Source organism: Plasmopara halstedii (assembly GCF_900000015.1).
Source record: "Plasmopara halstedii genome assembly, contig: Scaffold_614, whole genome shotgun sequence".
Taxonomy (NCBI): Eukaryota; Oomycota; class Peronosporomycetes; order Peronosporales; family Peronosporaceae; genus Plasmopara; species Plasmopara halstedii.
Genome location: NW_020187532.1, coordinates 851,627 through 875,162, shown reverse-complemented (window position 1 = coordinate 875,162; position 23,536 = coordinate 851,627). Strand labels below are relative to the sequence as shown.

General features: G+C 44.1%; 4 protein-coding genes across 4 annotated transcripts; 2 read left to right on the top strand and 2 right to left on the bottom strand.

Moving 5' to 3' along the window:
• Positions 1-6,115: 6,115 nt before the first annotated feature.
• On the top strand, positions 6,116-6,613 carry PHALS_12208 (uncharacterized protein; the record flags this gene model as incomplete). The annotated part of the gene is made up of 2 exons (XM_024727713.1): positions 6,116-6,262; positions 6,512-6,613. The coding sequence occupies 2 exons, from the start codon at positions 6,116-6,118 to the stop codon at positions 6,611-6,613; spliced, it is 249 nt and encodes an 82-aa protein (XP_024578263.1).
• A 5,382-nt stretch (positions 6,614-11,995) lies between these two features.
• PHALS_12207 (alpha mannosyltransferase) lies at positions 11,996-13,759 on the top strand (the record flags this gene model as incomplete). Its single annotated transcript, XM_024727712.1, has 1 exon — positions 11,996-13,759. The coding sequence occupies one exon, from the start codon at positions 11,996-11,998 to the stop codon at positions 13,757-13,759; it is 1,764 nt and encodes a 587-aa protein (XP_024578262.1).
• A 113-nt stretch (positions 13,760-13,872) lies between these two features.
• Positions 13,873-15,294, bottom strand: PHALS_12206 (subtilisin serine protease; the record flags this gene model as incomplete). Its single annotated transcript, XM_024727711.1, has 2 exons — positions 13,873-14,279; positions 14,334-15,294. 2 exons carry the CDS (start codon positions 15,292-15,294, stop codon positions 13,873-13,875), a joined length of 1,368 nt encoding a protein of 455 aa, XP_024578261.1.
• Positions 15,295-15,598: 304 nt separating this feature from the next.
• PHALS_12205 (uncharacterized protein) lies at positions 15,599-16,379 on the bottom strand (the record flags this gene model as incomplete). The annotated part of the gene is made up of 2 exons (XM_024727710.1): positions 15,599-15,891; positions 15,953-16,379. The coding sequence occupies 2 exons, from the start codon at positions 16,377-16,379 to the stop codon at positions 15,599-15,601; spliced, it is 720 nt and encodes a 239-aa protein (XP_024578260.1).
• Between the last annotated feature and the right edge of the window lie 7,157 nt (positions 16,380-23,536).

Sequence of the window (23,536 nt, the reverse complement as noted above, 5' to 3'; positions counted from 1 at the left end):
TCACTCGTCATTGATAGCGTGCGCAAAGCGCGACGCTCGTGCTCATCGAGCCTAGGATATACATCTCCCGGTGACGCGGACGCATTGTCCGACATCGCACCGCGTGCGGGAGACGAAGTTGGGCTCTGCCCGTGCTCGCTGTCAGAATCAGCGAGACTTAGTGATTTTCGTGTCGTGGACACAGGGCTTATTGAGCACGGAAGTTGTTAAATTCCAACAAATTGAGTTGCAGTGTCTAACGGACACGCGAGCCTCGTTGAGGCAATAATCGATTAGAACTGTAAATGCTCTCAATCTTGATGGGGGAGAGTGTAACGGGATTACACGTACCCTGGTAACAGGAGTGTGTATCACACGAGATGTGCATGGTTGACCACACCCAAACAAGAATACGGTATGTGGCTAGGTAGCCAGTAGTTACGCATGTATTTTGATTTTACTATATACATCTAGTGTATTTTTGAAAATCGAAAGTTTTAAAATTAGGATAATAAAATAAATAAAAATCAGTTTTGGATTTTAAGCCGAAGAGCGAATTAGCCTTGTGAAGGCAATACTTACTCTTGGAGTGAGCGGATTGCGATCCACTGACTCATACTTGGTTTTTGTAAAGAACAAAAGGTCGGTGACCTAAAGTACACTTCCTCAAGTGCTAAGCTACGGCAGCCCCTCTGCACGGAGGCAATTCTTTCAAATTGCTTAACGGCTTTTGTGAATGTGATGGTGACCCATGTCTAGTAGCGCCCCAACCGGGTTCGGGTGAGATAATGAATAGATTCTACCGTAGGATCCATGGTATTGGGCGTCCGAGCTCTTGATCTACAAGGCCACGTACGCTTACGTGCAGCGCTGTAAGAGTGCGCTGCTCACAACAGCCCCTCAACGACAATACACACCTAACGGGGTGGGTGAAGAACATCTCAGAAAGAAAAACAACTTGAGGCTCATAGGCAAATCAAGAAGTGAAGTAAAATAAGCTAACGATTTCCAGAGCTACATGTCAGACACTCCAAGGACTCCTTCAAGTTTTACGGATAAGCCATTGGATTCCCGCCAGTCTGAATAGAGTGAACTTAGGTTAAACGTAAGCTTTAACTTATGCAGATCTTGAAAGCTCGGGTCTTGAAATTCTGGTCGCTTAAAGTTGAACTTATCTGTCAGAATCCGAGCAGAATTGACCTGCCCACTTTGAAAGTTAGAGACACTTCGGTCTCATCACCAATAAAACTTTCCATGTAGTAACACACTCTATTCAAGCAGTAAGATTGTGACTTCATAAAATAGACCGCATATGCATGTGAACACGATACTACAATCCCTTCGCTATATATTTCCCATAACGCGCGTAGAGCGTACATAGATGTATTTTCATGTAGTTGCTTGATGTAGCCGATAACAAGTACCTCCCAAGACAAATCGTTCCCACCGTAGGAAGATTGAAGCAATATATGCCGCGAAATCGCACCGCGTAGTCAAGCAAGTATTGGAAATTTAACGTCATGTATTTCATCAAGAAAGGTGAGAGAAGGTGGTACATCCAGAAGATGCGAGTACTTTTTGCCGCTAAAGCGGTAGACCTTCTGTCGAAAGTGGTAACAATCACCATTCCTTTATTGCCACGAGCTGCGATAGTATACTGGTCAGAGACCGATTTGTCAGCAGAAGACAGGAAGTTAAATAAGAGCAGACGACGAATATTAAGTAAAAGTTGCCAAAAAAGTTTGCATCCTTACTGCGCAAGCGACCTATCAATCGGGTTATGAGTCTAGCCCCGCAATTTCTGCCTTCGATTACGACTCCGCCCTTTCGATGAATATATTTTGCCTCAGCCGCAGCAATTAGTTTGATCGGTACGAACCTGCACACACATGGTGCTCGAGGAACGTGGCCTGGTGGAAATATGGGCAAGTTAAGCTTAAGCACTGCCCCTCGAGCCAAGCTGATGGCGCACAATAGGAAAATATGTAGTGCTATGGCGACCGTCCACTCATCAATAGAGCTTTCGTCGTTGCTTTTAGTCCTGATGGTGAGTATGATGCATGGTCACAATTGGAGTCCCACTTCGAGAAAAGGATAAAGCCAACCAGCTCTATCAACGTCGACACCTCTTTGCGAAAATGATGAATTAAGGTAGAGCGTAAGATTATGATACTGGCGGAATAGCTTATTGGGTAGAAATCTCCAGTCTACGCTTCTCACATTTATCAGCGAGTTGTGCCAGCTCCTGATAACGACTTTGGATTCGACAGCAGACTCGCTAACATCGGATCTTGTGACATGAAGCGCATGGACCAAATTTTTATGCCGCGCGCTGTCAATGTCAAGCGATTGTGTCGGTTGAAAGTAGATGAAGCAAGAACAACAAGCGTGAGCAAAAGCTACAAGTTATTGGTGCAGCTGTGGAATGGAATTACAAAGTGCTTAAAGTATATTTTTGAAACTGGGTGACGGCAGAGGCAACAACGGGCGAATATCGTGCAGAGTTAACACCGCTCAGGTGAATTTTCTACTTTTATTGGTCGTACCGGTAGTTCTACCATGCTTTGTCACGATTGGCTGATCAACTCGGATGCGACGCGCACAACACAATTTGAGGAATTACAGGGCAGTCTTGCCTCCGAGCGTGTTTATCGCTGAATTATTTCGGTCGGTACAGATAGTGCAGATGTCAACACCACACGGGAGATTGAATGATCTTCTTTCGACCGTATGGCATAATGCAAAGCTTACGCGCAGTCATTCTTTTGTAGAAACTGCTCTGACTATATCGACCTGGTCACTGTCGAGCGCGATCAGTGTTTCCTGAAGCAAATGGAATTTGTTTAAAGCTTAGTGTGCGCTGAATTGTACTGACAAGGTTAAAGTGGCTAGCGCATCGAATTGCTGTGTTGATTCCAGCTTATACCCCTAACATCTTTGACTCAGTAACATTGGTGGCGGCAGAGAAAGATACTATTATTAATTAACGTCACCAAATCCGCTGAAGAAAAGGTACGATTGTTGGCAGAGGAAACAAAGTTGGGTGAGCTTATGAACACCTCCTCACAACATGTCGCACACAACCTAGGAACAGGTTTTAGCAATATATGTGGTCTACATAGATTTGCCAGCTTGCACCAGCAGACGCAATTTCGTAGCATGAATTAACGAGAAGCCTCATTTTGTGTCGGCAATCTGCTTTAATTTAAAGTCGAAAGTGGCTGAAAAGGATTTGATTGGAGCTGTTTATAGTCGTTCCCGCGCTCGTGCGGCCTTTGCATGCCCATGCGTCTGGGATTTTTGATCACACCACGAGCAAAACGCGTGCGAGATTGTCACTTTGAGCACTATCAATAATCACAAGATATAACCGCCCTGGCAAAAATCGTTCGAGAGAGACTCATTGCGCGCGCAATTGACAAAATTAGAGTTAGCAACGAAAGGGAACCTTAACATCGATGGTGATGAAACTGCGGAACTAAAAACTGGCAAATGTTCCGCTGAGTATATGCCTCAGCTCACCGAATGCATGATGAAGATAAGCCACCGTACTCGTCTTAAGGCTTTACAAGATAGGTTGCTGAAAAGTAGACTTTTGCCAAGGGCGTCGTCACACGCTTGAATTCACAAAGCTTAAACAAGAACCTCGAGGTGACACCGGTTGAATCCAGCTCCTGTTGTGTACAGCCCCGCTTCTCTCCATGAGGCAGCTGTAGAGACCAACAACCACGCATCTTTTTACCACTTTGCTGCTCGCTTTCCTTAAGCAGAAGTCGTGCTGCGGCAGGTGACCCTGCGTTGTTTTCAAGTATGCCAAAATCTTTGAGTGCATCAGATGATAAGCCGCCACGGCATCAGGGCAATATTTCAAAATTGGGATCTCAAACTCCCATGTTTTTTCAGAAGACTGGCTTGTCTTCCAATTTATCAGGCTCTAGTGATAGCCCTTGAGACTTTCCAGTCAACCAAAAACTCTGTATATGGCCGCACCTTGCTTATCGAACTGCGCCGGCGAGGATCATTCTTTATTTGGCTAGCTTTCTTGGTTGTGGTAGCACATCGGCTCACACAGCGTACATCCGAGCTTAAAATAAGCCGGATCTCTGAGACACTCTAAATTTTGCCATGGCACTGCGTGGCTTGGAGCACTCAGTGGCCTGAAGCAATGCTGCTGCCTTGGAACAAAGGATAGCTCGGCTATAGGCGATGGTGGAGTGCGACAACGGAGCTTTTCAATTCAACTAGCGAGGGACTAGTGAGGTTCTGAAAATGCCACGAAGATTACAAAATTAACTCGCAATCTTTTCGCAACGGTATAGTATCACCCAATCCTTTTTTTGCTACGACCCTTATCGATTCAATGTTGGTCGTAATATAGTCTTAAAAATGCCGACACTGCTTGTGTAGATCAATTATAAAACCCTTTGGATCACTGTATATTGTTGCGTGGTTTCGCCACCATGGCATCAAAATGATGTTGATGTTTGTGTTGGTACTCAGCAACAGCGTCTCGCACCCTACGTTTGACGCTCAATATTAATAAAGAAAAAATGCTGAATTTGCCTTGACGTTTGGCCTGGCTAATATTCGCAAGCCGAAACTATTCAACACCACTGTCAACACACCTATCCACTAAGATCAGAACCCCTGTAATGGAGGTATCAAGCACCTGAGATTTTGACAATTATTTAAATGGTGTAGATACTGAAAGGGATAGACTACGCTATTCAGCGTAAGCTTCATAAGTGGGAGCAACTGCTCCAGAACTGCAGTCTCTCCGCATAGTTTTTCAGGGATATCCCTTCCAAAGAACTTCGAACGTTTTATCTGAACATTTGTCTAAGAACAGGCGGCATTTTACTTTATTTATCGGGTGCCAAGCATTTGGAGCTACGTTTGCCAAACTTTGCGAAGCAGCGCGGATCTGTATCCAATACAACGAGCACTGGCAAATCAAGTTGGCGATACCCTTTGCCGTAGAATAGCTTCATCGGTCCCATACCGTAGTCAAAGTGAGATGTAATATCTTGATTCGACGGTTTAGAAAGAATACAATACTGAAACATAGGACGCGACTTTTCTAAGATACCGTTGATGGAGACGATCTACTGCGTCGACACCGTTGCACGCTCGCACAATTTTTTTATCCGCTGATACGATTTAGGTCACCAATACACAACACTCAACACGCAATTAAATATTCTCTTCCGATGTAGACATCTGAGGGATATCATATGCATCTTACAATATTCTGTATTTGATTTCCTCGCCTGAAGGCTCAATTAAATGCAGAGTGTCATGTGGGTCAGTGCTGTTATACGACAAGCTTTGGGGTAAAACATAGCGCTGAATAAAGCAATATGTAAATCTATAGACTCCTTGCATCCCAAAGTTCTCAGCAGCGCAGTATCAGTTGCATCTGATTTGTACGCTGTATATATCTCTTTCGATTGGAGATGTCGCCATCATACAGCAAAGACTGAGAAACACAACAGTGCATTCGCCACCACATCAAGCCGATCCAATTGTACATAATCTCAACTGTTTACTCGAAAGAAAGCACCAGCTATCTTGCTTTTCTTACGAGCGATGTGGAGACAATACAAACACGCATGATCTCTATAATTTTCAAACGACTTTGTACCAAACAGATGCACTTTATAGCTGTCCAAAGCATACGTTATTGCGAGCAGCTCCTTGTCATGACCTGGGGAACTCTTCTCTGCATCTTGGAATTGATGACTCAAATAATTGCAGAAACAGACAGACAACGAAGTTGGGGGTCTTCAACGTGACAACAGTGGCGTATACACGTCGGGTGAAATGGCTAAGCTTTGCAAGCGTCAAGGTAGCGAGCGGAAAGTAGTACTCCGGCACAGACCTTTGCTATACGGCATTGATAAGCAGATGAGCCGTACTCTGGGGAATTTGCACGTTGCGTGTTGACGCATACACGCTTGGCCAAATTGCACTGGGGTGAGGCTGTAATGGCGTCTACGCTCCGCGCAATCGTTGCCCCACAACTATCAACAGCTACAGCAGATCACCACAGGCGAGAAACCATTACTGATTATCCTGAATGTGATCTACTGCCATACCCTTGTACAGACCCGACACAAAAAACTCGCCACGTCATATGATTGAGCAGATATGTGTGTTTTACGGGGGCTCAGAGCGCGAGAAAGGGAATCTTATGCAAAACCGATGTATGCCAGTGAGCAGCAAACACTTCGCTGAAAAAGACGGCTACGTAAAAAATGAGGTTGTAGCGTGGACGACAAAGGTGTAAAAAAACTGAGCTTTACCTGACGAGAATGATTGTGAAGCCGAAGGCAATGACTCTGAATGTGGCTTTGAAATCTAATTTGGTTACACGACATCAGATGACATAATTGCTGGGGTGTTGAGGTTTTCAGACACGATTACTGTTATTCATACCAAACACCTAAATTAAGTCTTGCATGACGAATCCTTAACTAAGTACATAATTTGTTGACTTAGAAACATTGTTATTATTACTTGCAATGACCAGTTTCGCGACGTGGGAAGCTATAAAGATGATACCTTGGATATCATAATTGATGTAGGTGCAGTGGTCGGTCTCGCACTTCATAAAACCCAATTTTACTATTAAGATGGCAATAGTCTGAAATCTATATCCGCGGCGGCTGCTTTGCCATTGAAGCGAGGGCAAGAGATGGCTGTGTTATTCTGTGCTCCTCATCAATGTAGCCATCCCGTTGCATCAATCAGATGCCTTCGTCAAATCGACCATGCGTGATCACCATCATCACAACCATTTGATACACCTTTGAATGTACTTGGCTACCAAACTGAGCGGAGTCCTGATTGCTGAAAACTTGGCAATCGATGTGAAGGGTTATTCATGGAAATTGAACCAGCGATCGCATTTTGGTTTTGCAAACACCTTCCTCCATTAAGCCACGTTGCTAGAACCCATCGCAGAGGGTAGCATTCTTAGCACAAAGCCCACAACGTGGACAGCATCAAATTTATTATCTCGTCCACTTACGAGTATCGATTCTCTTTCAGCGTTTTGCTGTTTGGTTTGTGTAAATCCAGCACCTCAAAACTTCAACAGCCCAAAGCCATGTGCGAAGAGGGATGCAAACACAGAGAAAATATGGCTAGCGTGCCGAATCGGATTGCAGCCGGTTGCTTGATATACTTTATGGTTGAAAACCGACCGGACCTCGATGCTGAATTGATCGTTTTCCTTGAGTACGCAGTGGACTTTGTTCCGCACCAACAAATACTCAACGGATGGTTCCTTATATTCAAAGCACATGGACGTATGACAAACTATTAAATGGTGTTAAGCAACGATTGGAGTATAAACACAAGGCTACTCATATGTATTTTGGTTTGGTGATGTCAAAACTCGATGCAGTACAAGTGACAATGCTTTTATGATGATATCAGTTGACGAAGCAAAACATTGTGCACGATGATACCGCTCTTCGAACGAGCCGAAGTACACGACATAGAAGCATTTTGGCTTGTGCTAGACAAAACAAAATGAGGAGATTTGAAACGTTTGTAAGCAAACATAGTTTTTCGCGCTAGGCGCACCAATTAAATCAACATTCACAATCACTTTGTGCGCGAGGATTCATGTGCGATCACAGTACGACTCGAAAAGTATATGATGACAAGTCTGATGACCAAACAATTACTGCTGTGTAATTCGAAAACCTCCAGGACAAGTAAACAGTCATGTTTTAAAACGCTGCCTATTCTCGTATAGTGCTAAAAAGGAACGTCTCAAGTAAACAGTCATGTTTTGAAACGCTGCCTATTCTCGTATAGTGCTAAAAAGGAACGTCTCAGGTAAACAGCAACTAATATTCAGCCTGAGGTCTAGGGCTTGCAGCTACTTTCGCAAACTCAGACCCGAGTAAACCTCTGTCGATTTCGCCAATCACAGCGAAAGTGACCTTTTTACGCTTAAGATAGGTGCGGCTCGCGCAGAGACATTTTGCGTCCGTCTTACCTCCTTGGAGAAGCTTTAAAAGTTGAATTTTAACCAGAGTGCCTTCCAACCCTATCGAAGAAAAGAAGATAACATGCGCAATAGACCTCAGCTCTGCGCCCATGCTAAGCAGTGCCGCGGTACTACTGGATGTTACGTTTGAGGGCAGCTTCAAAAATCGGCGCAATGCGCACCTCTACCTTCTCAACCAAAACTATGAAGGTTCAGGTTCTCAGTGTTGTAGAGTCAAATCTTCGCTGGAACGTCGAGTTCCGGCAGCTGCAGGGTGGCATATTCTGGAAAGTACTGGGCTCAATTGTATCTTGTAAAGCTTGAGTTCAATTTTGAAGAGTGTCTCTTTCTTGGAGAAATTTAGCTCACATCCAGTCTTTTGGTTGTCTACAGCAATGCCCGAGTGTGACGAGATATAGCTTAGATACATTAAGTATCTAAGCTACACTGAAACCTTCCTATCATCGTTAGGACGTTGACGGTGTCGAACGTGATCACGCCATAAATTTAGTTTCAGGATACAATTTCATCCAAGGCTGAGCGACTTGCATGTCATGAGCTATGGACTAACTGAAAGTTCCATAGTGCGTGTCACGCGCTTTATCTTAGTTATCTTAGTGGATGTTTACGAGACATGATCTGACCTCTGCTAGTGAGCAGAAGCTCGTTTGGCGCGTGTATGAAGCTACATTTGTTTGCGCAGAAGATATGAAGCTGTACAAAATTTATATTGCAAAGTGTCCTGACCAGATTGGGCAGAAGCGGCAAGTTACGATCTTTACCGCTCAGCTCCGATAAAATATCTGATATTTGTGGTCTTCAAGGTATGTTTCTGGCAGGACGGCTTATAGCAATCGTATGGGGATCCGGAGTCTGGCGGGTAAAAGCAGCTGTGTATCGAGCTCATCGTGCCAAAACCGAGTGCTAAGGCAATTGTCAGTCAACTTTGATAAAGATGACTTAACCATATATTTATATAATGTCATTGCTGAGTCAGCACTACCGTGAGACGTGCTCACCGTGTAGACCAGTGAAGCGAATCTGTTTTACGGAATCTAGGATTTATCCTGTGAAGACGAGTCCTGTGAAGACGATTCAGGGTGGCATAGCACTGCGGCCTAAAATACAATACTCTGTGGAGTAAGGTGTATTCGAGTCGCGAGAAAAAACGGCGCCGAGCTACTGACATCATGAACAGTCTTCCATTTTTGTCGTGATGTTTCAGTTTGAATGTGTCAGCAAGCAATACCGTGTGGTGCGACCACCATGCCAAGCAGTCGATCCTCACGAAACATCAACGGCATTTGCTACAGACTGAGCGCGAAAAGATGCACAATATTTCGTTCGGATCATTTAAATCTTCTGACCATAATTACCCTGGCGGGTCGAAAATAAATCGGGGAGCGCGCCATTAGTTGTATCTGATTCCTAGGACATAGTAATGTGTTACGCGATAGTTGCTCCACCGAAGAAGCCGTATTAGACCAGATAGGCTTTCTACCGGGGGCTTTACTAAATTAAATGTCCCACTTTAAGCTGAGTTTTCGTCTCTGAGAAGCTAACAAACGGTTTGTGGCGAGTTATGCATGTATTTGTCAGCTAAATACAACCTCAAATTCGTTCAAACGCTAAAACATGATGTAGCGTCAAGGTCGGCTGCACCAGCGCTATTGTCTTAGTTGATGAATACAATTAAGCGCTGGTGTGGGACCTGACCTCGCATTTCCTACAATCACTTGTACAACGACATATTCGTTCGTTATCGTACAAAGCACAGGATTTTAACGTGTATTTCTTACACAAAAAACTTGCGAGTATGCTCCGGGTGTATGCGCTTAATCAGGCTGACATTACATGGATGAGTTTAATGAGTTCACTTACTGGGGTGATAGGAAAAAGCGTTCGGGCGGCAAATCTTGCAAAAAGTACAACCGTCTAGATCGGCTAATGCCACTGTCTCAAAGAATTCAGGAAAGTAAATGAGCCTCTCCTCCTACATACAAACGCATTTTGCAAATTATTCTGATATTGCATGCCCCCATCAAAACCTCGTAACAGCGTGGTCAACTGGCGCTGGGGTGCAGCAGAAGAGAATGTTTAATGTCTTAGAGGTAAAGGATTATACATGCCACTAATACTGCTCTTCAAATCCAGATCGACCGTTTTCTGTCATCTGTAGCGCTTGGAACTTTGCAATAGGCTTCGCTTAGCGCCAAACAGATTACAATAGGCATGGATGTGAAACCACATTTAGGTCTCGTTATCGCAAAGTGTCATAGCAGAAACATTCAGCTTATGATATTTGCTATAAAGTTTACCCTTAAACACAAATTTTGCGTCGCGTCGCACAGCGACGTCGCCATCACAACGCTTACAGTGAGTGGCTTAATGTTCATGCGTCTTTGCTGGTATACCTTTGAGGCGGGTTACAAATCGGGTTGGTTTGATGTGGCGGCGAATGCGCCTTTTTGCGTCGCTCAAATATATTTGTTGCATGTCGCAATGCATACGTTGCGGGTAATGAGAAAAATATACATCGTAGGTCAGATGCAAAAATGTAGCATTTAATCGCACGTTCACACTGTCATTCCTCATCAAAAACGCGCTGTAATATAGTACCACCGACCCACTTGAAACTTAATATGTGGTGGTAAATCAATGAGGACGTCATGTGCGGAGTATTGAACAACGTACATGATTCCCTGTTCGGTCGCCACCTCGGAAACAAAAAAGAAAACTATTTTCCGAGCGCTTTGTATTGAAGGTTCAGCATGTAATAGAGGATAAGCACTTTGTGTTTACGAACGTGTGAATCGCATCAACGCGATAAACTCTCGCTGCGTGTATCTGAGGCCGATTCGCCATTTTATGTACAACGCGGTGTCTGAAAAAGACGGCATATGTCGCCGCTGTTAGCGGCAACATTGCCAGTGAAGATATATCCAGGCTGTTCCATGACAAAATTACCGCTAAGGAAGCCGTTGATGATCGTTGATTTGATTTGACATTCGAGCCACATGTCGAACACACGTCAATCATGTGGTGAGAATATTCTCCAAAGCAATACCGCGGCTTATTTCCAGTCATGGGGATAATTATTCAGCTCGCGTTGAACAACGTATTGCTCTTCCAAAATGCTTGATCCCAATTTCTTCACGATTTATTTAATCCACGTATATCCTTGGCACAACCACAAAGGTGGCTCTCGTCTAGTTAAAGATATTAGTTGTATCGCTATGACTATTTCGCTTACACTTTGTAACAAAATTGTGGGTTCATTCCGAAGCTATCTTGCAGTCCGACTACACTTCGTAGCAAAGTGAAAAGCTATATTTTGAAGCAAAATTGCTTCCTGTCTACATTTCGCAGCAAGATAAAAATTTTATCTTGTATCAATTTGCCGTCAAGCTTCGAGTGTGTATCATATGGCTGATAAGCACAACGAAATGTCTTTAGAGCCTTTGGACCACAAATAAAATCAAGTGGCCATTGAATACCTGTAGCCTACGTACTTAAGCAGATTTACATTTTTTAAGATTGGTTGCGACCTCGTTACATTAAATCGTTTACAGTCCTAGCTAGAAAATAAGCGGCATTACATTCAATACATTAGAAAGTACCTCCTTGCTGTCTGGGGGCCAATCGCTCTACAATCTCGCATTTTGGAGCCAATTGGCTGCGGGGTTGTCTGTTGACGACAAAGCAACTTCTTAATTATATCTATCAATGAGATACTTTTTGATCTTGAGAAGCAATCCGATTCCTAAACTGCTTAGGTTTTTCAAGCCAATCGGTACGATTTCGTAATTCAGCGAGATCATCCAGAAATGCTTCATAAAAATTCCGGGACACCTGACGTGGCTTCATATTCGAAAGAGATAACGAGAGTCGGTTGCGGCAGGATTAAACTCTTAAAACTACCATTTAAGTTTCGTCAGGCAAGACGCCAACAAAAACAGTGGCCACTTAATCAGCACATCATATAGTGTTCCTTACATCATATCAAGGTAAATGCCTGGTCGACGTGATACCAAGTCCAAGGCTAAAGCCTCTGCGGCTGTCGATGCACAGGCGTATGATTCTAAGCAAGATGAACATCGGCTCTGGCTTCCATCGATGCAAACCTCATTGTCATTTCTTATACTTCCGCGTACTGTGTCCGCTTTACTGAGCCCAATTGCGGATTGTGACGAAACATTCAACTATTGGGAACCTCTCCACTATCTGCTCTACCGCTTCGGTTTTCAGACATGGGAGTATTCCCCTGTCTATGCTTTACGCTCCTACGCATATCTATTACTGCACTATGTAATAGTGAAGCTTGCGGCTTTTGGATTTACACTCGGACTATTACCTGGTCAGAAGCTCATGCTGTTTTATGGACTGCGTGCAACGTTGGGTTTGATCTCAGCCTATGCGGAGGCACTATTTTATCAGTCAATCAGTCGACGATTTGGACGCCGCACAGCGCGCTATTTACTCTTCATTTTATTCTTTAATGTCGGTATCTTTCACGCCAGCACAGCCTTCCTTCCAAGTTCTTTCTCTATGATGTTAGTCCTATTATTCAGTAGTGCGTGGATGGACCAAAAACACTACCTGGCGCTTTTTTGGGGCGTTGTGGCTGTGCTTTGTGGATGGCCCTATGTTGGTGTGCTCTTTATCCCATTCGCACTGGAAACGCTTTATACGCGAGGAATATTTAAGAGTGTATATGTTGGTGGAGTAATAGGAGGAGCAGTGCTGGCTGTCGAGTTGTTGGTTAATTTCTATTACTACCAACGGTGGGTACTGCCAGCGTGGAATCTCATTGTATACAACGTTTTAAGTAGCGAGACGGATTCCACGCTTTACGGCACAGAGCCGCTAAGTTTCTACCTCCTGAATTTGGCACTTAACTTTAACATCGTGGCTCTCCTCGCTGCACCTGCTGCGTTATTTATTCTCACATTACCTGGTCATAATAAAACGATCAAGGTTCAATTGCTGTTATATTTGTCGCCAATGTACGTCTGGTTGGTTATTATGTTCAATCAAGCACACAAGGAGGAGCGATTTTTGTCTCCTATCTATCCACTTATTTGTCTGGCTGCTGCTAGCACACTTAGCGCAGTGGTGTATCGACTTAAAAATGTCTTCAGCCGTGTACCAACTCTGCATACCGGAATACCAAACGTATTTGTGATGTGCACATTGAGCGTGTACGCGTTGCTCTCTGGTTCTCGCATCGTAAGCAACATTGTCAATTTCAGCGCTCCGCTTCGCGTTTACGAGCATTTATACGCCAGCGTCTTGCCAAATCCAGAGAACGGAAAGCTACAAATTGCTCATGATACTGCAACCCAATCTGTCAATTTATGTCTTCTAAAGGAGTGGTATCGTTTCCCAACTAACTTTTTTATTCCGTCAAACTCGACCCAAGTGAACTTTGTCAAAACTTCATTCTCTGGTCAATTGCCAAAAGCTTTCGAGCAACATTATCTCGGCACGTCGGTCATACCTGCTGCGATGAATGATCGAAACCAAGAAGAACCAAGTCGTTATGTCCTATTAGACACTTGTGATTACGTGGTTGATTTAAATTTACCAGATCAATCAGAGTTCAAATTCTGGACTGAACCTTCATCATGGACACTTGTGTATTCGGAGCCATTTCTTGACGCAGAACGTTCAAAATCACCATATCGATCGTTTTACATCCCGATCCTTACGCCACAGTATGTCAAGTACGCAGAGTATGCGATCTACAAGCGCGCGAAAGTTGCAGCAACTTAATATGTGGTAACGACATGATACTTTACTAGTAGCCTTGCTCATACGTTATCAGAAGCCTTGCTGTAATGATAAAGTATATTATAGCCCTTTTAAGAAATATTAATTGTTTTTATTTAGCGCAGGGTATTAAAAATATCAACTCGACCATATCCATACTGATTATTAGGGAAGCTTCGATCGTGAGTCTTACCACACGTAAAACCTGTCGGGGTTGTTAGCGAAGTAGTGACCGATCGAGATTGCAAAAGTTCTTTGATTTTATCATAAGAAGTTCCAGGGTTGGCACTTAAAAATAAAGCGATGGCACCAGCCACATGAGGCGCCGCCATGCTCGAACCGGACTTAAAGCAGTATGATGAATCATCTGTCCAGCATGACGACAAGATTAAAGCTCCTGGCGCTGCAACATCAGGTTTTCGTAACCCCTTTATGGTTGGACCTTTGCTACTGAAAGAGGCCAAAACGTCATTGATATCAGTTGCCCCGACTGTGATGACACTAGCTGAATCACCCGGTGATGCTATCGTACCACAGTTAGGACCAGTATTACCAGCCGCTACAATTGGAATGATACCTGCTGCTCGCCACGCGCGAATGACTCCATCGAACATTGTCAGACCTTGCCCACCACCCCAACTATTGTTTACAATATTTGGTGCTTTTGAGCAGTCCTTTCCAGTGCCACTGGGCGTTGTGGGACACAACATGAACTGAAAACATGCTAACAGGTCCGATCCGTAGCAACCCCGGGCTCGACAACCTTTGCATGCGATCCACGTCGCACTGGGTGCCACACCAAAGCCAAATTGACCAGCTATTATGCCCATTACGTGAGTTCCATGACCCGTTGAATCATACGGAGTAGGAGCTCTCGTTTCAGGATCGTACCAACCATAGCTTTTTCGAAAGTTATTTACTAGAGCCTCATGAGTACCACGCACACCAGTGTCGATAGAGCCAATCACGACTCCCTGACCTGTGTTACCAGTAGCCCAGACATCTGGAGCTTTAATCTTACTTACACCCCATTGAGCTGCAGACGTTGAAGCAGACATTGACTGAGTTGTAAGCACTGGTGTTGAAGCTGGAATAATCATTTCGAAATCTACGGATTGCACGCCCGGTAAGTTTGAAAGTTGCTTGACGAGGTCGGGAGTCGCCTGCTGTACATATACTTGATTTGTGATCCAGAAGCTCTCAGACCTTGCGAATTTGTCCCTTGCTTTGCTTAAGTGCTCGCGCACACCACGTTGAGACGCAATTGCAAAATTTTCAAGATTGTCTTTGAGCGTCGTCACGCGGTGACCACGCGAGCGAAACTTCTGGCCTCTTAACCTGGTAAAAACGTCCTTAAAATTCGACTGCATCGTGACCAATACGTTACTGCGCTTGTGTTGTCGTTGTTGCACTCGAGATTTGAGATTCGGGCCAGACTCCAAGTCACTTCGGCCAGAAGTCGATGCAAACGGCAAATCAGTTAAAAGTAACCCCAGTGGCAACATATACACTGCTAATAGCCATGAGCATTGGATCATTGATACACAATCTTAATACAACTACAACTTAATTGAAACGTGGTAGCCAGCAGTTTGTTTCTTTTGAGTGTCACGTATTGGCATGTGTGATTACTGGTCTCCAATGTCTAGAGGACGTGTCACTATTCTTAGTGTTAATGCTTACATTTGTGAACTAGCGGGCATCAACAGCAAGGATCGACAACGTATTTTAAGCCGCCGCGTATATTTATAATGAGCTTACGACCAATATAAACGTCTTTTCCGATGCTTCAGTCACATCATAGCCCACTTCTAAACTAATTGTAAAATCTATTAACAGCCATCATAGTTGCCAGAACTCGTAAAAGGTTTGGGCTTCATCCATGGCAGCCTCTGTCGCTGCTTGATCGATTTTGTCTTTGATTGTCTCGTATCTCTTCTTACTAGACGGCACAACAAAGACTGGCGTAGACTTGGTATGACGAAGCTTACTGCGCGTAGTAAAAGTGGATCCTTTTGGGGTCAAGTCACATCGCGTAATGATGCTCGAAACTCGTTTCGTCACAGATTGTTGTTCTCTGTGAACTTTCTCGTGATAAATTTTGGAATCAAAAAAGTCACGCCAGCCTCGTTCGTCTGCATACAAAATTGCAAACATCAGTCCAACATTACATTTACACTTGCTGCGTGACCGTACCATTAAAATCAGGGAGTTTGACGAGTAAGAGTTCCGCTCCAGAATCGTATCGTGCGCTTTCAGTGGTGTGTGACTGTCTCTTTCGAAGCTCTGCTTGATGTGCACCCACAGCTTCAATCCCTTCATTCAATGACCCTTCCCATGTTTGCCGATATATTCTATCTAACGTCATCGGTGTAGAAAAGTCTTTACTTGCATGTATCCTGTCCTTGCTTGCTTTCAGATGACTCTGACGTCGCTTTCTGTTTTTAATTCCTATATACGGCAGCATTGAATACAACAGCAGCGCTACAGCTAACGTTCCTCCACAAAGTGCCGCCGCTCGACTCTCATCAGTTGGATCTGAAAAGTTCGGACACTGCAGCTGACCTACAGCAATGAGAAATGCCCCAACCTCTGGAGGACAAGTGCCTTCTCCTTCCCCCATAGAGATAGCAATGTTATTATCAAACAGAGTGGAAAAGAGACAGTGTGCTATTTATCTCATGTTGTAGATCGAAGGATAAGTTGACGATAAGTAAACTAACGTTAGCTTGCGGTTTCTGGCGAACGAAGCGTCAGTGTTTCTAACATGTTGAGCTGTGTGGCGAAGTTGACGTGTTTTAATGTGATACATTGTTGTCGTCGTTGCCAATTGTCATTTTGAGCATCTTAATCATTTAAATCAGGTCAGAGTGTTGACATATCACGAGAATGTTTTATGTCGAGCCTATGACATGTGTCGGAGACATAGTACATAGAAGCGAATAATAAATGCCACAGTACTCGTCAAAGTCACAATGTAACTGTTCTTCGGCTTTATGCGTCACTAAAACAAGATCCTCGCATTATTAATATTTGTTAATATTCATTTACGTATTTGTCGAAGGATAACTTTCGTACAAATTGTTGTCACGTAAAAAAGTTGGGCTTCAAGTTCAAATGCCAGAACAAATCTTAAACCGCAACATCAAGCCTAACAAGGGTTCAGCGGAACAGCTACATTTTCAAGTTGTTGAAGGAGAGCGTCTGACTTGAAGAATTGTGAGTGTCAGCCATCTATATGTCTTGGATTCTGGATTTCTAAAGTCAAGGTGTTCACTATGAAAGACTTAGATTGCTTTACAGCTAATTACATTCATAGATTTATTTAATATTTTGTTCAGATCGTGACCATAACAGAGCACGTACTCAATTATGGCACATAGTGAATTACCGTCAATAAGCATTGTGATTAAGTATTGGGTTGTTTGTGATCCGAAAAAAAGGAATACCTGTGACACTGGGGGTGCTCTTCCGCAACGAGTTATGAAAATTTCAATGTTATAGATTGTAAATTAGATGTCATTCAAACCAGCTTAAATATAAAAAACACTATGTGATTGGAGCAAGGGTAAGCACTAGGTACTTGAGGTGCTCAAATTGGCACTATAAAGATGGCCGCTGAACTCATCCTCTGTGCGTTGCTTAGCCTGATTCTCAGAGTCAAGGTGTGTGGGTATGCATTACACATCAACACACATTTATGTAATAGCAACATTAATTATATATCTAGGCATTTATCAATCTAGGGAAGGTTCAAAGCCTATTGGCCATGATAAATGTCACTTCGTCCTTTCGCGTAACTCGACGGCTCGCTGGAAGCGAGTAACACGCAGTTAAGCGTATGAACCGATTTAATTCTTCTTCAGTATGTGCGTGTAGACGGACGGGCAATTTCCTTTACACTTGGTTGCACTCGTTATTATTCCAAAGTCGACTCCTTCGATGTATTCATCTATGGACAATGGGGACAACACAGGTGGTAGATAAATCAACAGGGAGAAGTAATCGTTCCTAACACACCCGTGGTGGGAGTGTGTGGTGAAGTTGCAAGCCTCAATCGGAAAACTCGATTACATGTTCCAATTGGACCAAGAAGCGATAACTCAACGCTTAGCAATTATTTCTGGTAGGAGAAATGATCGCTGGGACCTTTATCCAAGAACATACCGACGCTGGATGCGTCACCTCCACCACAAGTGGCTGCAACACACGGAACGTCCCGTGAAATCAATGTGAACAGCTCTCACGGAAACGAAGATGAAAATCTTGCATTTTGGCAGTAAAAACGGGCATCGCTATCGCGATGGCCTGAATTTGTGATGACTGCAGTCAAGTGTCCTTCACCATGTCACATTTGAATGCCGTGCGAGAGATTGGGCGATGGCATGGGATGTCAACTGCCCCGGCTACTTTCCGCATGGCATGAGTTGAAGAGGGTCATGGACTCGATGTTCTTTCCGCAGAATGTGACATTTCAACAACGGTCGAAGTTCTTGTCGCGCCGTCAAGACAACAGCATATTGTACGATTATGTTTCAGTATGGCAAGCGAACCACTGCCAGGGGCACTGATGGTCACTGTGTCGATGGATGTAGTCACTTATGGTCCTCCTAAGACTGATTTTCTTTCGCTAGAGTTCAACGCCTCTGCAAGATGCAATTATGATTGCATTGCGTGAGGAATACTGCCAACGTCAAGCACGTGGTCAATCGATCAATGCAATGAAAGCAATGAGTGCTTCTTCTGGAAATTTAGAGCCAATGGATCTCATCATGGGGGCTGCCCGAAGGCAGCAAGTTCGCTGTTACGGATTTCAGCATCCGCCGTGATTGTCCACCTGGGAGACGAACTTCACAATACAGCTCTCATCGTAGTGGTTCCGGGCCACGTGGTATCAATATCACAAGAAGTTGGGAAACACCGGTACCCAGTAGATGAAGGGCGGTCAACTAGGGTAGTTATAAATCTTGTGGGCGTCGTGGTACAACCACTCATGAGGTTTAGCCTTCGAAGGATCGCTGTTCTTCGTCAACGACGCGAATCGAAGTGGTCTTCTTGTGGTCACACCAAGTGTGAAGGGTAACGGCCGTCCATTTAGAGTTTTGGTTGCATCTGGTGGTCGCTTACCAACGCGTAGAATCAAAGTGTTGCTGAAAAGTTCAGTGATTTTGGATGCGCAAAATATTAGCAACAGCTTTATCTCATTTGCTCACTGATGCGGTGGTCACCGCTAAGAAAATTACGGTTAATTTTCAAGTGAGTTTTGAAGGCCTCAGCTCGAAGAAAGTATTCACAGTCCTCGAGACTGCCGAAAGAAGCATGGACCATGGATTGACTGGCGATTAAGACTAGCTCTCCTGGCGTGGGTAGAATCCTGGGAGTAATAAACCCACAATCATCATGCACCGGGAGAAGCATTCAAGCGATCGGCAGTTCTATGGTGCAGGTAATGATCCATTCTCTATTGCTATATGTCATGCAGAAGACATTTTCCAGGTTACGGAACAAACAAAAATAGTCTTATGATGTCACCACTGGTGGCCACTCAAGATGTGTGTCGACAGATCAAAAGGTGGCCGTAACTGGCCCCATGAAATCGAACAAATCCTTGGTAGGCAATTTGCCAAACGCGAAGTGCAGCGTGGGTGCCGTGACGCTTTGTTGACCTAGCGATCTTTCCAAGAATCAGTACGTCTGTAGCGAATCGTAATCCGCTACCTCCAAGTACTAAAGTTTTAACCAAGGTACGACGCTCTTTCGTTCAAAATTGAAACTGTATTTAATTGTTTTAGTTGTGGCAGAGCCGCCAGTATCTAGAACCTGAAGTTTTCCGAATTATATAGTAATACATAATTATTATAGTAAAACCTAATTGATATGCATTACTGCTGGCAATTCTGCCACGTGGTGGCTTCTTATTACAATGTAGCCACACCACTGCTCAATTACACCAACTTATGTAATTCACACTTATTTACGGTCAAACCATCCTGTACGACCCGCCTTCCATACAAGAGTACGTGTACCCCGTTACACAAAGAATATATGGAAAGATATGGCGGTTGTTGCCCCCTCACAACGGAAGATGTTGTCGACATGTGAGTACTGGAAGGTCGAAGGAACCAACAGATGCAATTATTACCACTAATATAGTGGCTGAGTCGGATTGTGGGTCGTTGGGTATAACTGACGACAAAGGTGGTGCTCCTGCCCGTCGTCGTTTGGTTAAGCAAACCCATGTTATAGAATCATTGGAATTTGTTGAGGCACTGATACTCTCGCTCTGGATTGGATTGAGTTCGCGGGTAAATATCATCATCCACCGAATGTCCGGCTGTACACAATTTAGTGTGCTTGACTTGGGTGATAGATATTACCAAATCTTGATGAGTGAGGAGGACGTCCCTTTGAAGGCTGTAAGAGCACCGTCCGTTATGCTATGGGAGCGGCTTTTTATGCCACAAGGACTCTCCGACGCCCCAGCAACGCTTGCTTAATTGGTATCCCATCTGTTTCGACCACTGCTACGCTTCGCACAAACCTATTTTGACGATTTTTTCGCTCATTGAAAGGACGAAGATGGCAGTGCTAATGAAGTACCTATCCTCGGTTGTTATGTTAGTGTCTACACGGATTGGCGAATGCCTCGAAACCAAATGGATTTGAGGAAATGGATTAATTTGCTCAATTGCCCGTATTGCTTCTCGTGCGACTTCGCGGAAGTGCACGCCCACTGTCAAACTTGCTGAAGAAGGACGTACATGGAAGTAAGTGAAGAAGAACTCACTCAAATCAATAACAGTCTGATAGAAGCATAATTACTTACTATACCTGATGGTACGGATCCGTATAGCGTGGTTTGTGATGCTTCTGAATTTACAATCGGTTGTGCACTATTGCAAAAGGCCTCAAAAGGATCGTGTCGTTTTGATCGTGGCAGCTAACGCAAGTAGAAAAGAAAACCCTTTCTATGAAAAGAAGCGTTTGGTAATGGTATATGCTCTCGTGGAGGCTTATGTTCACCTCTTGTATTTTAACTCCGTTTTCGTCTGCAATGTAATACAAGCTTCCGATATGCAGTCTAGTATCCTCACTTGTCTCTGCGGATGGCTCGCAAATTATCATTTTTGCAGGATACAATTTCAAAATTGCGTATAAATTGGGAAACTGAACGTGGTGGATGACACATTGTCACGTCGTCCGGAAAATGAGCTAGCCCCTATTAGCTATATCGAAAACGATGCATTCGATATGAAACGTCGAGCGTATGTCAAGGGTAACGAGGTTACACGTACCCTGGTAACAGATGTGTGTATCACACGAGATGGGCATGTCGACTGCACCCAAATAGTAATACGATACTTGGCTGGGAAACAGTAGTTATGCATATATTTAGATTTACTATATATATTTCGGAAAATCCATACATTCAAAATTAGCCGGCTTTGCCGCAGATAAAAATAAATACAGTCAGTTTGGATTTAAACGGAAGAGTTCATTAGCCTTAAGTTAAGGCAATAATTACTCTTGGGGTTAGCGGATTGCGATCCGCTAAACTCGTACTTGTTCTATAAATTAAACGAAAGGTCGGCGACCAAGCATACGCTTCCTCGAAGCGCAAAGCTACGGTAGCCCCGCTGCATTAAAGATGAACAGTGTGATCTGATCATCAAGGCACTCTCATCGAATGATATGTAACACTATGACAAGTTCTCTGGTCACTTGAAATTACGGATGCATTGATACGTATTGAAGGATGGTCCCATTTTTATGAAGCTGTACATAGCGAAGAGCCACGGATTTTAGTTGCAATTTAAAACACAAGATTGTGTTCGATGGGCATGATATGCCGATGGCCTGTCACTTTGGCCGTGAAAAGATCTACAAATTTCTCTGTGTCCAATTTTTGTGGCCCCGCATGCACAAGTGCGTTGCACGATATGTGAAGACATGCGATGTCTGTCAGCACGGGACGAACGCACGGCACACGCAAGTGCCACTGCAGAGACCTTCTGTTCCAAATGACTGCTGGAAGTCAGTCTGTCGCGACTTTCTTTTCCGTTCCCTTGAGAATGGTGATGGTCACAATGGAGTGCTCGTCTTCGTCATCAGATTTAGCAAGATGGTTCGCGACGCTAGATGTTGCGATTCCATCCATGCCGAAAGTTCAGCAAAATTGTTCATAATTGCAAGCACGGGTTGCTAAACGCCATCGTTGCTGATCGTGATACACAAATCACAAGTGGCTTTCTAAAAGAACTGTTTTGAATTCTTGGCACTCGCTTGGATATGCACACCCGGAGACCGATGGGCAAACAGAACGTGCCAACAGCGTCGTCGGTGATATGTTGGGAAGCTTTTGCGTGGAAATTCTCGCAGAATGAAGTTCGTCTTTACATTTGGTTCAGTCTGCTATGATCATTCATCCACTGAATTAACGCCATTTTATATGAATGGCTTGCGATTCCCGGAAGTACCACTCTGTGCGAAGGATGGTGTCTATGTTGTAAGTGGCATATATTTGCCTCTCGAATCAATACAATCAATGTGAATGTGAAGTGCAAGTTCAAGGACGCCCTTAACTCATTCATCATGAGTCATGTGAATATGATCACACGTGTGCGAGGTGCAGTGGCGAATGCGAAAGACTTACAAAATGAATACGCAGAGGTCGTCTAGGCAAAATATCTTTTATTGTTGAAGATTATGGACTACTTAGTTCTAAGATACTATCAGGCGATACGATCTCAATCTTGGGAAGCTCGCAGCAATCAACTTATTTGATCAGTCCATTCTGAGTAGTGTCATGCATGGAAATGCTTACAATTTTCACCCGCCAGACTGTCTAAGCACACATCGAACGTTCAACATAGGGTACCTCAAGCCGAATTATTGAGACAACGCGACTTCCGACCTTGATGTATCGCAAGGTTTTGCGAATACGGCTTCAAAGTCAAAGCCTCGCAACGAGGGTCAAAAGTTGGACCCTCACCTCAGCATCATTTTCAGAATTGTGAGGATTCTCGTGAAATTTGTGACCACACAAACGACCGTGAAACGTCAAAAAGAAGCAGATGAATGCAGATTGCGCTAGTGATTACAACGGGAAGCACATCAACCCGAGCCAGAGCGAAGTAATTTGAATGGAGGCTTCACATCATCAGCAACAGCCGCAGCAGGAGGAGGGGGAACTTGTAGAGCCTGCTCTAATCGCCGTATCCGATTCCCGATTGCATTTAATGCGATATTCCATGACGCCATGCCAGATCGAAAACGTCGCAGACGACCTATCAGATATCCCTCACGCGTTGTCGCGTTCCGACACGCGATCGAATGCCGTGATCATCTGCCGATTTCCCTCGGAAAGGTTCTTGTTCATCTTCGTCAATCTGGTACGAAATCATACAAAGATTATGTAGCAGCCATTAACGAAGCAGAGAAGACGTCTCTTTGGGCACCTCCACCCTTATTGATCGATATGGAAATCAATACTTCCATGACGACAACAAGTTGGCGGAGAGGAGCGCTCGCGGTCGAAAGAAGCTCTTGGTGAAATGTCCGGGGGCTATCCAGCGAGCGAGACTACGTGGGAGGCTTGCAGTCGAATTATCCACGACCGTCACGAAATCTTTCTCGCCTTCAACACGGGCCCAAGCGACTCCGCCCAGATCCGTCCCATCCTCTTCTTTCTCCCCCTTTCGTCATGAATACGACTAATGACCGCACGTACTTCGCAAACACCTCCGATATCTTACAAAAATAGAGTTTTAGAGTCTAAGA